Genomic DNA, 13635 nt, shown 5'->3' with positions numbered 1-13635 from the left:
GCAAATGGCCAACAAGCATATGAAAAGATGCTCAGCATCACAAGTCATTAGGGAAATGCAAATCAAAACCTCTTACACACTGCTCAGTTCAGTTCAGTTCAGTTGCTCAGTCGTGTCCAACTCTTTGCGACCCCATGAATCGCAGCACGCCAGGCCTCCCTGTCCATCACCATCTCCCGGAGTTCACTCAGACTCAGGTCCATTGAGTCCGTGATGCCATCCAGCCATCTCATCCCGGGTCGTCCCCTTCTCCTCCTGCCCCCAATCTCTCCCAGCATCAGAGTCTTTTCCAATAAATCAACTCTTCTCATGAGGCGTCCAAAGTACTGGAGCTTCAGCTTTAGCATCATTCTTTCCAAAGAAATCCCAGGGTTGATCTCCTTCAGAATGGACTGGTTGGATCTCCCTGCAGTCCAAGGGACTCTCAAGAGTCTTCTCCAACACCACAGTTCAAAAGCAGCAATTCTTCGGCGCTCAGCCTTCTTCACAGTCCAACTCTCACATCCATACATGACCACTGGAAAAACCATAGCCTTGACTAGGCGGACCTTAGTCGGCAAAGTAACGTCTCTGCTTTTGAATATACTATCTAGGTTGGTCATAACTTTCCTTCCAAGGAGTAAGTGTCTTTTAATTTCATGGCTGCAATCACCATCTGCAGTGATTTTGGAGCCCCCCAAAATAAAGTCTGACACTGTTTCTACTGTTTCCCCATCTATTGCCCATGAAGTGATGGGACCAGATGCCATGATCTTCGTTTTTTGAATGTTGAGCTTTAAGCCAACTTTTTCACTCTCCTCTTTCACTTTCATCAAGAGGCTTTTTAGCTCCTCTTCACTTTCTGCTATAAGGGTGGTGTCATCTGCATATCTGAGGTTATTGATCTTTCTCCCGGCAATCTTGATTCCAGCTTGTGTTTCTTCCAGTCCAGCGTTTCTCATGATGTACTCTGCATATAAGTTAAATCAGCAGGGTGACAATATACAGCCTTGACATACTCCTTTTCCTATCTGGAACCAGTCTGTTGTTCCATGTCCAGTTCTAACTGTTGCTTCCTGACCTGCATACAGATTTCTCAAGAGGCAGGTTAGGTGGTCTGGTATTCCCATCTCTTTCAGAATTTTCCACAGTTTATTGTGATCCACACAGTCAAAGGCACACACTGCTGGTGGAATGTGAAATGGTACAGCTACTATGGAAAACAGTACAGAGGTTCCTCAAAAAATTAAAAATAGAATTATTACCATGTGATCCAGCAATTCCACTTCTGGGTATACACTCAAACAAACGAAAGCAGAATTCTGAAGAGATATTTGCACACCTATGTTCATAGCAGCACTATTCACCATAGCCAAGAGGTAAAAGCAACCCAAATGCTCACTGGCAAGTGAATGGAAGAACAAAATGTATATACATGCAACAGAATATTACCCAGCCCTAAAAAGGATGGGAAGTCTGACACATGCCACAACATGGATAAACCTTGAGGACATTGTGCTAAGTGACATAAGCCAGTCATGAAAAGGCAATGTATGGTTCCACTTACATGAGGTATCTAAAGTAGTCAAATTCACAAAAACAGAAAGGAGAATGGCAGTTGCCAGGTGCTGAAGAAGGAAGAAATGGAGAAGTTGATGTTTAATAGGTATAGATTTTCTGTTTTTAAAGAGGAAGAAGTTCTGGAGATTGGTGGCACAACAGCATACTTTAACACTAATTAATATGTTTGAAAATAACTAAGATAGTAGTTTTATGTTACACATATTTTTATCGAAAGGAAAAAAGAAAAAGAAAATTTAAGATACTGAATCATACTAAAATAACTGGGCAAATGTTCCAATGTGCTTTAAAAAAAAAAAAAAACTTTTTAAAATGCATGCACACTAAGCATGTTTTATTCCTAAAACACAGTATCAATAGAAGAGGCAGCCTTGTACTTCTATCTTCCTGTATATCCAATTTATTTATTTAATAAGTGAAAGTTGCTCAGTCATGTCCAACTCCTTGCAGCCCCATGACTATGTAGTTCATGGATTTCTCCAGGCCAGAATACAGGCGTGGGTAGCCTTTCCCTTCTCCAGGGGATCTTTCCAACCCAGGGATCAAACCCAGGTCTCCCGCATTGCAGGCAGATTCTTTACCAGCTGAGCCACAAGGGAAGCCCAAGAATACTGGAGTGGGTAGCCCATCCCTTCTCCAGCGGATCTTCCTGACTCAAAAATTGAACTGGGGTCTCCTGCATTGCAGGCAGATTCTTTACCAATTGAGCTATCAGGGAAGCCCAAAGGCTTAGCAAAGATTAAATTGCTTTTCCAAGCTATTAAGTACTGGTGCTGAGATTTGAACTAAGGTCTGCCAAAGCCTCAGCTCCTTACCACTAATGAGTGGTTGATCATACTGACATTTGTCAGCAACACCTTAGAACAAATCAGATGACAGGCTGAAGTGCCAATGAAGAGTACTGAGTATATGCCTTTCACCTCCTACTGCTCTCACACTCCTTGTCTCCCACAAAGAAAGTCATCATCATTATTGCATAAGGTAAAACAAATTCTCATTTCCTCACTTTCTGCAATGAAATAGCAAATGGTCTACACATTGTGAAAAGTTTTTCAATCAGGAATGAAAAGAGGGAATATTAATCTATGAAGTATTAACAGACTAGAGTAACCTTCCTCCCCCAACAGACTGCAGTGGAGAGATTATTTGTCTGTCTCTGCTGTATCCGTGACTCTATGTAGCTAAGCTCCCAATACGAGGCCTGCCAGTTCCACATTCCTAGTGTCATTTACCATGAAGTGAATTTCTCGTTAAGCAGGTATCATACAGATGCAGCTTAACATCAATACAGAGTTTTAGAATTCACTGAAAACTCCCACAGATAATTTTACATCAAAATTCTGCTATAAGGTAGATATTTCTGTTTTATCCAATTTACTGGTAACATAGAATCAGACAGACTGAATAACTTGCCTAAAGTCATACCTGATTCACACATAGTGCAGACAGGAAAATAATCCCAGTTGTCTGACCAAAATTCCTACCTGCCCACATATCCGTTTATCTGTAAAACTGCAAGCTACTAGCTAGCAGGGTTTGTCTAAGTCACCTAATACAGTACATCAAGGACAATACATTTTAATGCTTCTTGATATTACATAACAACATTAAGGCAATCCACCAGCTACTACAACCATATTTTTAATAAAAGTTGTTCCACTATGGCCTTCTTTTATTTTGTGCTGATAATCAATGAGGAAAATTCCCTCACATTAGGTTCTAAAGCCTCCCACAATACAAAGTAAGCAGGATGAAAGTAGCAGCATAAAATAACCCATTACTAGAAAGCTTTAACATTGAGACTATCCAAAGCAATCAATGATTCATAAAAGCAAAACATAAGATTTACCTTTAACTTAAGTGATTCTCCAAGTAATGTTCCCTTATAATCCGTTGTATAGGTCCAATCATATGGTTTAATAACCTCTTTGGAGTGTTCACCCTCCGTCCTCAAATACCAAAATGAGAAGGATCAGATTCAGTGAGGCAGAATATAGAACATCTGTATTCATTTTGTTGTTTAGCTTCTAAGTCGTGTCCAACTCTTTTGTGACCCCATGGACTGTAGTATTCATGCATCACACCAAATTACATTCTATACATAATATAAAATATCCTATTAACAAACAAACATAGTTGTCAAAATTCACTAACATAAGATCTTTCTTAGCTTTTCTGTACATGTATTGTTATTTAACCTGTCATGAATTGATACCGTAGTCTCCCCAATTAATCTGTACACTGCCTAAGGACATGGTTTAAAGGTTTATACTCTTTTCAAAGAACCTAATACATAACAGGAACAAAATAAATAACTCTCGATTTGATTATGAAATTAAATACATTTTTCATTTTTCTTGATTTCAATGCTCCTTAGATTTTCAATGCAAATCATAAGCAAACATTTTTCTTCAAAAACAGGAAGTACACAGTGTAATGTGTCTTCACTAAAGAACACTGAAAGCTCAAAAAACTAAACCTTCCATAGCTCACCTCAACTATCATTCAATTTAACTCAAGAAGTACTAAAAAGGGGGTAGTAATTAATCTCTTTTATCAATGAGAAAACTGAACTCTAGTCTCTGGGGTCGCACAGAGTCGGACACGAGTGACACAACTTAGCAGCAGCAGCAGCAGCAGAATGATTCAACTATCAAATTTAATAATAATACTAGCCCTTCATTCTAATAAAATATCACAACTGAATACTTTTTCAACTCTTTTCTATTTCAACCCATAGCTGCCCAGGTTCTCACCTGCTTTCCTGCCACTCTTCAGCACAGGCTACTTTAAGCATTCCTTGGTAGTTGTTCACACATCTTAATGCATCTGTAGCATTGAACTCAATTCCAAAGCCAGAGCCATGCTGGATTCTTAAAACATTGTCTCCAAACATCATTTCGGGGAGAGATGGCATATGCAATTCATCAGCTAACCTATGCATAATCAAAAGTCAGAAGGATTATTTTATATCACTCTTGGCACTTTTGTTTCCTTTTGATCTCCATAGAATACCTTCTACTCCTAAGTTGAGTTAAATAATATATGATTTAATAAGATGATACAGTTGTGAAGTCTAGAAATGCTTTCATCATCCATTGTCTTTGTGTATACCTTTTTGGCCCTGTACTAGGTAGTGGGCTAAATAATAAGATAAGTAATAAACAAACATACAAAAAATACATAATATAATGTCAGCTAGTAATAGGTGATACAAGAAAATTGAAGCAAAGCAATGCAGGGGTACCATTTAAGGTAGGATGATCAAAGACAAGTCTGAGAGAATTGAATCTGAGCCTCAAAACTACCCTGCAAGCTAAGAAAGGCTCAGAGAACTTAAGCAGCTAACTGTAATCACAGAGGTAGTAAGTGGTAAAACTAGGCCTCTTTCCATTATACTGGCCTGCTTTATAAAAATTTGGACCTCAACTGGCTAGTCTTATTACACAAGAAAAGTTATATTAGACCTACTATGAGGCCAAGATCACAAATTATTAACTCACAGATATGTTACAACTAGCCTACACAGAATACTTTTTTAATATTTGAAATAACTGGCAAAATTATTGAGTTGCCAATAAAAATTGAGAGATTTTGAGAAATCTGGACTTTTGGTTTCTCTTTGGAAAATAAAAAGGAAGATTTGGCCAATACTGCACCTGTATTTCCACATGACACCAACTGGCTGGAACAGAGCAGAGGCTTCTCTCTTTACGTGGGGTATGAGCTTGCTGGTTCACCAGTCCCCTTGACTCTTTGGAAAGCTGAGTTTGTAATCCCTGTTTTAAAGACTTTTAAGTGGCTACTAGTTACTTCTGAGAAAAGTAACTCTATGGATAGGTTTTTTGTTGTTGTTGCTTAGTTGTTATGTCCGACTCTTTTGCCTACCAGAGTCCTCTGTCTCTGGTATTTCCCAGACAAGAATACTGAAGCGGGTTGCCATTTCCTTCTCCAGGGGATCTTTCTGACCCAGGGATTGAACCTGTGTCTCTTGCATTGGTAGGTGGATCCTTTACCACTGAGCCACCAGGGAAGCCCCTTATGTATAGGTTACCATGCCTTACAACCCTATCACCTCAGTTACAAACAGGACTTTCAGTTTAGGGATGAAAGTCCAGCTTCTCAAACAAGGGCAATTATCTATGGGCTGGCAGGAATCCCTGAATTTTAGCCTGAGAACTCTGCCCAATACAGTCATGCTGAATTGAATAATGGCCAATTAAATTTATTCTGATCCCTCTTTTCGTAAGTTTGGATGACAGTTAAATAAAGCACAAACCAAGAGATACGGCATGACACAGAACCATGAGGTAGTGAGGGGAGAGTGAACATTTTAAGTAACAGCCAGAGAAGCAGACAGAGCAAAGGAGAAACTAAAAAATAAGGATAATAAGGAGATTAGAGACATCTATAGTTGTTTTGGTCATAAGAACTGTTCATTTTCTAAGCTAAATCCTGTGTTTAATTATTTCTTCATGTACTATTAAATTCTCAGCACTCAAGGCAACCAAGGTGGACAGGGATGGGAAGGGGGCTGAGAGGTGGGGCAGAGATTCTCTTTTCCTTGCAACCTGAAAGCATAACTAACACAGAGGCTCCATGGAAGCAATTTTCTAATTAGCTTTTATATCAATTTTTCAATTTTATTGCTTTCAGAAATTTTTCAAAAACTATTATATACTTTGTTCACAAATAAAACCTTTAAAATGTTATTTCACCTTTTCCTACTGATCAAAGATCATCATATTTAACAAACTTGTTAAGACAAGGTCCTCAAGTTCAACTGAGGGTTTATACCTCTAGCTGCTCTAGAAATGTAGGTATCTCCCCTGAAACACCCTCATCCCTTTTTATTTTGTTTTAACCTATCAAAGGCTGGAAAAAGCAAACAATCACATGTCTTTAAACTGCATAATGAAAAAGAAGAGAACAGGAAAAATAATAATAATTCATTTATTAGGGCAAAGAGACTGTAGGGATCTTTTCTCCTTCCTTACATTTCTAATACAGTTATAAAGTATGCAATAGAGTCCAAAGTTTAAAAATGCTTTGAATGAAGTTCTAATGGATCTTGAACGAAATACAGGATTTTAGTGCAAGTGGTCTATGACAGCTACTTCAGCAGATTAGGTTTTCTTTTTTTTTTTTTTTCCAAGACTTCCAGATTTTTGAAAGCTATATAGCTATACAGGTTAGGTAAGGTGAAACAATATATTACAGAATGTATTTTTACATAAAGCTAACAAAAGATCTATGCATATCCCAAGACCACAATTATCCTCTTTCCAGTTGCTTTAAATCTATTCCCAACTAGACATACCAATCAAGTATTGTAAAAAACATGCATAAACAAATTATTTAAACTTTAAATGTAAAAAATATTGATAGTAGAAACATCTACTTCATTCCTGGATCATCAAAGCCACTTTTAAGAATGAAGATGGGTTCTAATTTTACCATGACTGCCCAGAAGAGAAGTTAATGTACCACAGCCCCATGTTTCCATAAGCTTCCTATCTCTGGTGAATTTTCTGTTCTCACATAACAATTATATTAATTTTGGCTATGAAGTAAAGAAAAAAACACTAAAAAAAATTTTAAAAACTAAAAAGTTAAAGCTGCTGTTTCTTATAGGAAAACACCTCTGCCAGGAAAATTCTCAACTTGTTGCAAGCTTTAAAAGGTGATAATGAAAAAAGCAAATATACCCACTGAGGGAAACCAGCACTTGCTCGCTTAGATTTTCAGAAGAACTATGTCAATTTACATTCCACCCTGGGGCAAAAATTAAGAAAAAAGTACCAAAATTTAATCAAATTTATATTCTTTGACTCAAAATATCATCTTGGGGAAATCTGTAATAAAGAAATAATCCCCAGTGCAGGGAAGAAAAAAACTACATACATTAATACACATAATCATCTCACTTATAATAGTAAAGAAATAATCTAATGATAAGGAAATAAGCAGTTATGTAAACTGTTGTCTGGGCTTCCCAGATGGTGCAGTGGTAAAGAATCCACCTGCCAATGCAGGAGATGTACGAGAAACGGGTTCGATCCCTGGGTCAGGAAGATTCCCCTGGGGTAGAAATGGTAACCCACTCCAATATTCTTGCCTGGAAAATTCCTTGAACAGAGGAACCTGGCAGGCTACAGTCCAGGGAGTCACAAGACAGACATGACCGAGCAACTGAGCACACAAACAATTGTCTATCCAAATGATAAAATATTATAGAATCATTAAAAATATTTAAAAGGAGAATATAATAATGTTGAAAAATGCTTATTCTACAACAGTAAGGAAAAAAATCAGGCACACTGTATATTCATCAGATCTCTGTGTTTATGTATATAAGCACATATCAGTGATCTAACATTTTAAGTTGCACATCTTTAGGGTGATACCTGATACCATTAATTTTCATCATAAATTTAAGTAAAATTTATTATTTTGTTATTAGGAAATAGAAAATAACAAATACTAGAGAGATCAACATCCCATGCAAATGCCATAGACATGACAGACAGCAAAAGTATTATTTTTAAAAAAGAGAGAAAAGAAAATATGGTTTATATATACAATGGAATATTATGCAGCCTTTTAAAAGCAGGAAATTCTGCAATCTGTGACAGCATGTATGAACCTAAAAACATTATGCTAAGTAAAACAAACCAGTCCTAGAAAGACAGACACTACATGAGTCCACTTATTCACAGAATCAAAGAGTGAAATGGTAGTTGCCTAGGGCTGGAGGAAGGGAGAAACAGGTTGCTAATCAATAGGTGTAAATTTCAGGCAAGCAAGATGAATAACTTCTAGAGATCTGCTGTACAACACTGTCCCTATAGCCAATAATAATGCATTCTATATTTATGAATTTGTCAGGAGGGTAGAATTCATATTAAGTGTTTTTACCACAATAAAACAAAATTTTTTAAAAAGAATATTAAATACTTAAAAGACTAAATAGGATGGATTATAATCAGAATAAACATTTCATAAAAAGATTAGATATAAATAAGCTGCAACCACTGCAAAGAACATATGAAATATAACCTAATATAAGATGTGATTCTGTGGATTTTCCCAACATATCTGAAAAAATCTGGTAGTCCTCTGAAATACTCCAGTTATATACATGTCAAAAGAATACCTGCCAATAACTTACATTTCTTCAAACATCCTAAATTCAGAGTATCTTGAACACAGGCCAAACAGAATATCTTAACCCCATTTTTAATGGCAAATTTTACTCTTTGTAACAAACAGGTTACAGGTTACAGGTTACAGAGCCTAGTGGGCTGCCGTCTATGGGGTCACACAGAGTCAGACACGACTGAAGTGACTTAGCAGCAGCAGCAGCTGCAGCATGCCTATTTATAAGGTCAAAGAAAAGTCAGCAGTGGCCACAGGACTGGAAAAGGTCAGTTTTCATTCCAATCCCAAAGAAGGGCAATGCCAAAGAATGCTCACACTGCCATACAACTGTACTCATTTCACATGCTAGCAAATGCTCAAAGTCCTCCAAGTTAGGCTTCAATAGTACATGAACCAAGAACTTCCAGATGTACAAGTTGGATTTAGAAAAGGCAGAGGAACCAGAGATCAAATTGCCAACATCCACTGGATCATAGAGAAAGCAAGGGAATTCCAGAAAAACATCTGCTTCATTGTCTACGCTAAAGCCTTTGACTGTGTGGATCACAACAAACTCGAAAACTCTTGAAGAGTTGGGAATACCAGACCACCCTACCTGCCTCCTGAGAAACCTGTATGCAGGTCAAGAAGCAGCAGTTAGAACCCAACATGGAACAACAGACTGGTTCAAAATAGGGAAAGGAGTACGTCAAGGCTGTATATTGTCACCCTGCTTAGTGCTAGTTAGTGCTAGTGAAAGTCGCTCAGTTGTGTCTGACTTTTTCCAACCCCACAGACTATACAGTCCATGGAATTCTCCAGGTCAGAATACTGGAGTTCCCAACAGAGGGATCGAACCAGGGTCTCCGACATCGCAGGTGGATTCTTTACCAGCTGAGACACCAGGGAAGCCCCTGCTTCTAAATTTATATGTAGAGTACATCATGCAAAATGCTGGATGAAGCTCATGCCTGAATCAAGATTGCCAGGAGAAATATCAATAACCTCATATAGGCAGATGACACCACCCTGATGGCAGAAAGCAAAGAGGAACTAAAGAGCCTCTTGATGAAGGTGAAAAAGGAGAGTGAAAAAACTGCTTAAAACTCAGCATTCAAAAAACTAGGATCATGGCATCCAATCCCATCACTTCATGGCAAGTAGATGGGGAAACAATGGAAATAATGACAGACTTTATTTTCCTGGACTCCAAAATCACTGCAAATGGTGACTGAAGCCAGGAATTAAAAGACACTTGCTCCTTCGAAGAAAAGCTATAACAAGTCTAGACAGCATATTAAAAAGCAGAGACATCACTTTGCCGACAAATGTCTGTCTAGTCAAAGCTATGGTTTTTCCAGTAGTCATGTCTGGATGTGAGAGCTGGACCATAAAGAAGGCTGAGCACCAAAGAATTAATGCTTTTGAGCTATGGTGCTGGAGAAGACTCTCGAGAGACCCTTGGACTGCAAGGAGATTGATTTACCAGTCAATCCTAAAGGAAATCAATCCTGAATATTCACTGGAAGGACTGATGCTGAAGCTGAAGCCCCAATACTTTGGCCACCTGATGCAAAGAGCCTACTCTTTGGAAAAGACCCTGATGCTGGGAAAGATTGAAGGCAGGAGGAGAAGAGGACGACATAGAACAAGATGGTTGGATGGCATCACCGACTCAATGGAGACAAGTTTGAGCATACTCTGGGAGTTAGTGAAGGACAGGGAAGCCTGGTGTGCTACAGTCCATGGGGGTCACAAAGAGTCCGATTCGACTGAGCAACTGAACAACAACAAATTTATAAGGCCAAGAAGACAGGAAGCCTTTACAGGATTAACATGCCTTAATTCATTAAAGGAAATTTCACTAATTCAAAGAAAAGTGAAAGCGTTAGTTGCTCCGTTGTGTCCAACTCTTTATGACCTCATGGACTGTAACCCACCAGGTTCCTCTGTCCATAGAATTCTCCAGGCAAAAATACTGGAGTGGGTTACCATTTCCTTCTCCAGGGGATCTTCCCAACCCAGAGATCGAACCCAGGTCTCTTACTGCAGGCAGATTCTTTACCGTCTGAGCCATTATTAATTCAAAAGTTTCCTAATTCACTTAAATATTAATACACAACAACCAGCAACAATCAGCTCAGTGGTTGTCCAGAGCACTTCCCAAAGCCAAACTTGCATCAGAAAAAAAAGGTTACAGTCACTGTTTGGTGGTCTGCTGCCAGTCCAATCCACTGCAGCTTTCTAAATCTGGGGGAAACCATTACATCTGAGATGTATGCTCAGCAAATTGATGAGGTGTATTGAAAAGTGCAAAGGGTGCAGCCAGCACTGGTCAACACGAAAGACCCAATTCTTCTCCACAACGCCTGACTGCAGGTTGCACAACCAATGCTTCAAAAGTTGAATGAATTGGGCTACCAAGTTTTGCCTCATCCACCATATTCACCTAACCTCTCACCAACTGACTACCACTTCTCCAAGCATCTCAACTTTTTGCAGCGAAAATGCTTCCACAACCAGCAGGAGGCAGAAAATGCTACCAAAAGTTCATCGCTGAATCCCAAAGCACAGATTTTTAAACTACAGAAATAAACAAACATTTCTCATAGGTAAAAATGTGATGATTGTAATGGTTCCTATTCTGATTAATAAAGATGTGCTTGAGCCTAGTTACAATGATTGAAAATTCACAATCCAAAATCACAATCAGGTTTGCACCAGCCTAATATATAGCACAATTATATATATGGTGCAATATGTAGCAGAAAGTTATACACAGAGGAAAACTCAGAGAATAACTCAACCTGGGGTGGGATGAAACAAAATTTTTCTTAGTGACTCTGCAAGAAAGTTACGTTTTTACTAATTATGATACTAAACATCCTTTCAAACTCTCTTTCTGGTCACTCTCCTCTGCCTAAATCTGTCATTGCTCCCTAGATTTTCACCTCATGACCTTTTCCTTTTCTTCTGGATGATTTCTAGAAAATCTTAATTCACTCTCAAGCCTCCAGGTACCAATTGATGATTCCCAAACATAAAACCATAAATAAGTCATCTTTTTTAAGCTCCAAGATAAGTGCCTAAGACATCTCCACTTTATAAACTACACTCAATCCATATTTCAACAAACTAAACTCATCCTCCATCCAACACCTGCCCCCAACTGCTCTTCCTCCTGTATTTCTCACCATATCCAATGGCAAAACTTTCCATGCATAACCCAAGCCAGAAATCTTGCCAAGAGTATAGATTCTTCCTTTTACCCTTACTCCTCCTATCAAGTGACCATCAAATCACTTAATCTCTAAAACCTCTCCTCTCCTCTCTACCCTTCTAACTGGTCTCTTTACCCGGTCCTGCAGCCCTCCAATCCAACCGCCACATCATGTTCAGATCCTTCAAAGTGTACATCTGATAATACCGTCCCTTAGTATAAAATAACACCTGGTGGTAGTCAGATGAAATCAAACAAAACTCCTCAACCTGGCATAAAAGTTCTGTCAGTGGTATCTTCGCTGCTCAGGAGTCTATCTGCCACTGGCTTATCACTGCAGTTCTTCCCTTCTGATAGCTCATGCTCTAATCACACAGGAACTGTTCTTCATGCCTCCCACTCTCTCTGACTCCCCTGGCTTTCCACGTCCCCCTGGACCTCCCCAAACCTTGTCAAGATTCAGCTCGGACATCACAAAACGCATCACAGTTGTCACTTTCACTGGCCCTGCGGCGCTACACACGAGCCCAGCCCCACCCCATCCCACCGACTTTATTAAGATCCATTTCAGGCATCTCAGTTTCCCGGATGCCTTGTTCCTCCCCATCAGGAGAAAAAAAAAAAAAAATCCCAAATAACCCTGCAGGTATACCTCTATCATTCACACCGTACAACTGTCTGTCTCTCTCACAAGACTGTGAATTCCTCGAGGAAGAGACTTTCATCTTCTATATCTCAAGCGCCTGGCATGGCACCTGACATATTAAAAACCAAGTATATATACCACCCCCGTTATTAACCCTCAAGAAAACAGGTCACAGCCACCCAGAAATAGTCTAAAGGTGGAACCGGCTTTGGCAGGTAGAGACCTACGGGAGGGGGCAGTCCACCAGAACAGTCATGCTCTACTCAAACCCCGGCGGGGTGACTGCTTCACGAACCCAGAGCCTGGTGAACCCGAACCGAAGGACAGGAAGTGGTGACAGGAATATTTCCTGGTGTTGTCAATTCAAAGGTCCCGTCCGGAGGGACACGAGCCTCCGCCCTAGAGGAGGGCTGGGGCTTCGCGGGCCTCGCTCTGCCTCCCGCCCAGGCCGAGCTCCAAGGCCCGCACCCCGATCCCAGCCCTAGAGCCTCACTTCTCCACATCCGCCGACTTCATGATGTGGGTCTTGGACGCCGTTAGCTTCCACGGCCCGAAGGAGAAGTCCTGGTGGCTGCTCTGGAAGCCGTGGATCATCATGGCCGCGGCAAGGCCAGCGTGGGCCACACGGAACAGGTTGGAGCACCGGCGGCAGCGGCAGCGGCGGCAGATACCGGTCCCTCCTCCTCCCTCCAACCCAGCAGCCTAGACTTCCGAGCGGTTACCATGCCCGGCTCCGCCCCACCCCGCCCCCTGCCGGCGACACGGACGCAGGCCCTCCTTTCCGCCTCCTTCTTCCCTCGAATTTTGCTTCCGGGACCAGTTGCCGAGGTTATGTGACCCACGTCTTACGTCACGACGCACCTGAAAAAGGTGGGGGGAAAATGCTGAGGGGCGAGGCTTCGGCAGCAGAGGAAGTGGTTAGCGGCGCGCACATCATTGGATGACATCATCTTGGCCCCTTCAGGGGAAGCCCAGTTTGGAGAATCCGACGTGATCCTGGTAGACCTTGCAAAGCAGTGAACTACCTTGCGTGTTACTGAATTGGTGTAGAGGAAATGCCCAATATTTT

The 13635-nt window shown here is 40.3% G+C and overlaps 1 protein-coding gene across 2 annotated transcripts in view; it reads right to left on the bottom strand.

The window, feature by feature from the left end:
- The window catches only part of TIPRL (TOR signaling pathway regulator), a 70250-nt gene extending 56842 nt beyond the window's left edge, over positions 1–13408 (bottom strand). For both annotated transcript variants that reach the window (XM_018046464.1, XM_018046465.1), the window contains exons 1-3: positions 13060–13408; positions 4317–4496; positions 3410–3509 (exon numbers count right to left, since the gene is read on the bottom strand). In XM_018046464.1, the coding sequence (XP_017901953.1) occupies positions 3410–3509; positions 4317–4496; positions 13060–13163 (384 nt within the window). In that variant the 5' untranslated portion in view covers positions 13164–13408. The remainder of the gene's footprint in view (positions 1–3409; positions 3510–4316; positions 4497–13059) is intronic.

This window comes from Capra hircus, chromosome 3 (assembly GCF_001704415.2).
Source record: "Capra hircus breed San Clemente chromosome 3, ASM170441v1, whole genome shotgun sequence".
Lineage (NCBI taxonomy): Eukaryota > Metazoa > Chordata > Mammalia > Artiodactyla > Bovidae > Capra > Capra hircus.
Note: the sequence above shows the minus strand (reverse complement) of the source record. Positions and strands in the feature narration are given on the sequence as shown.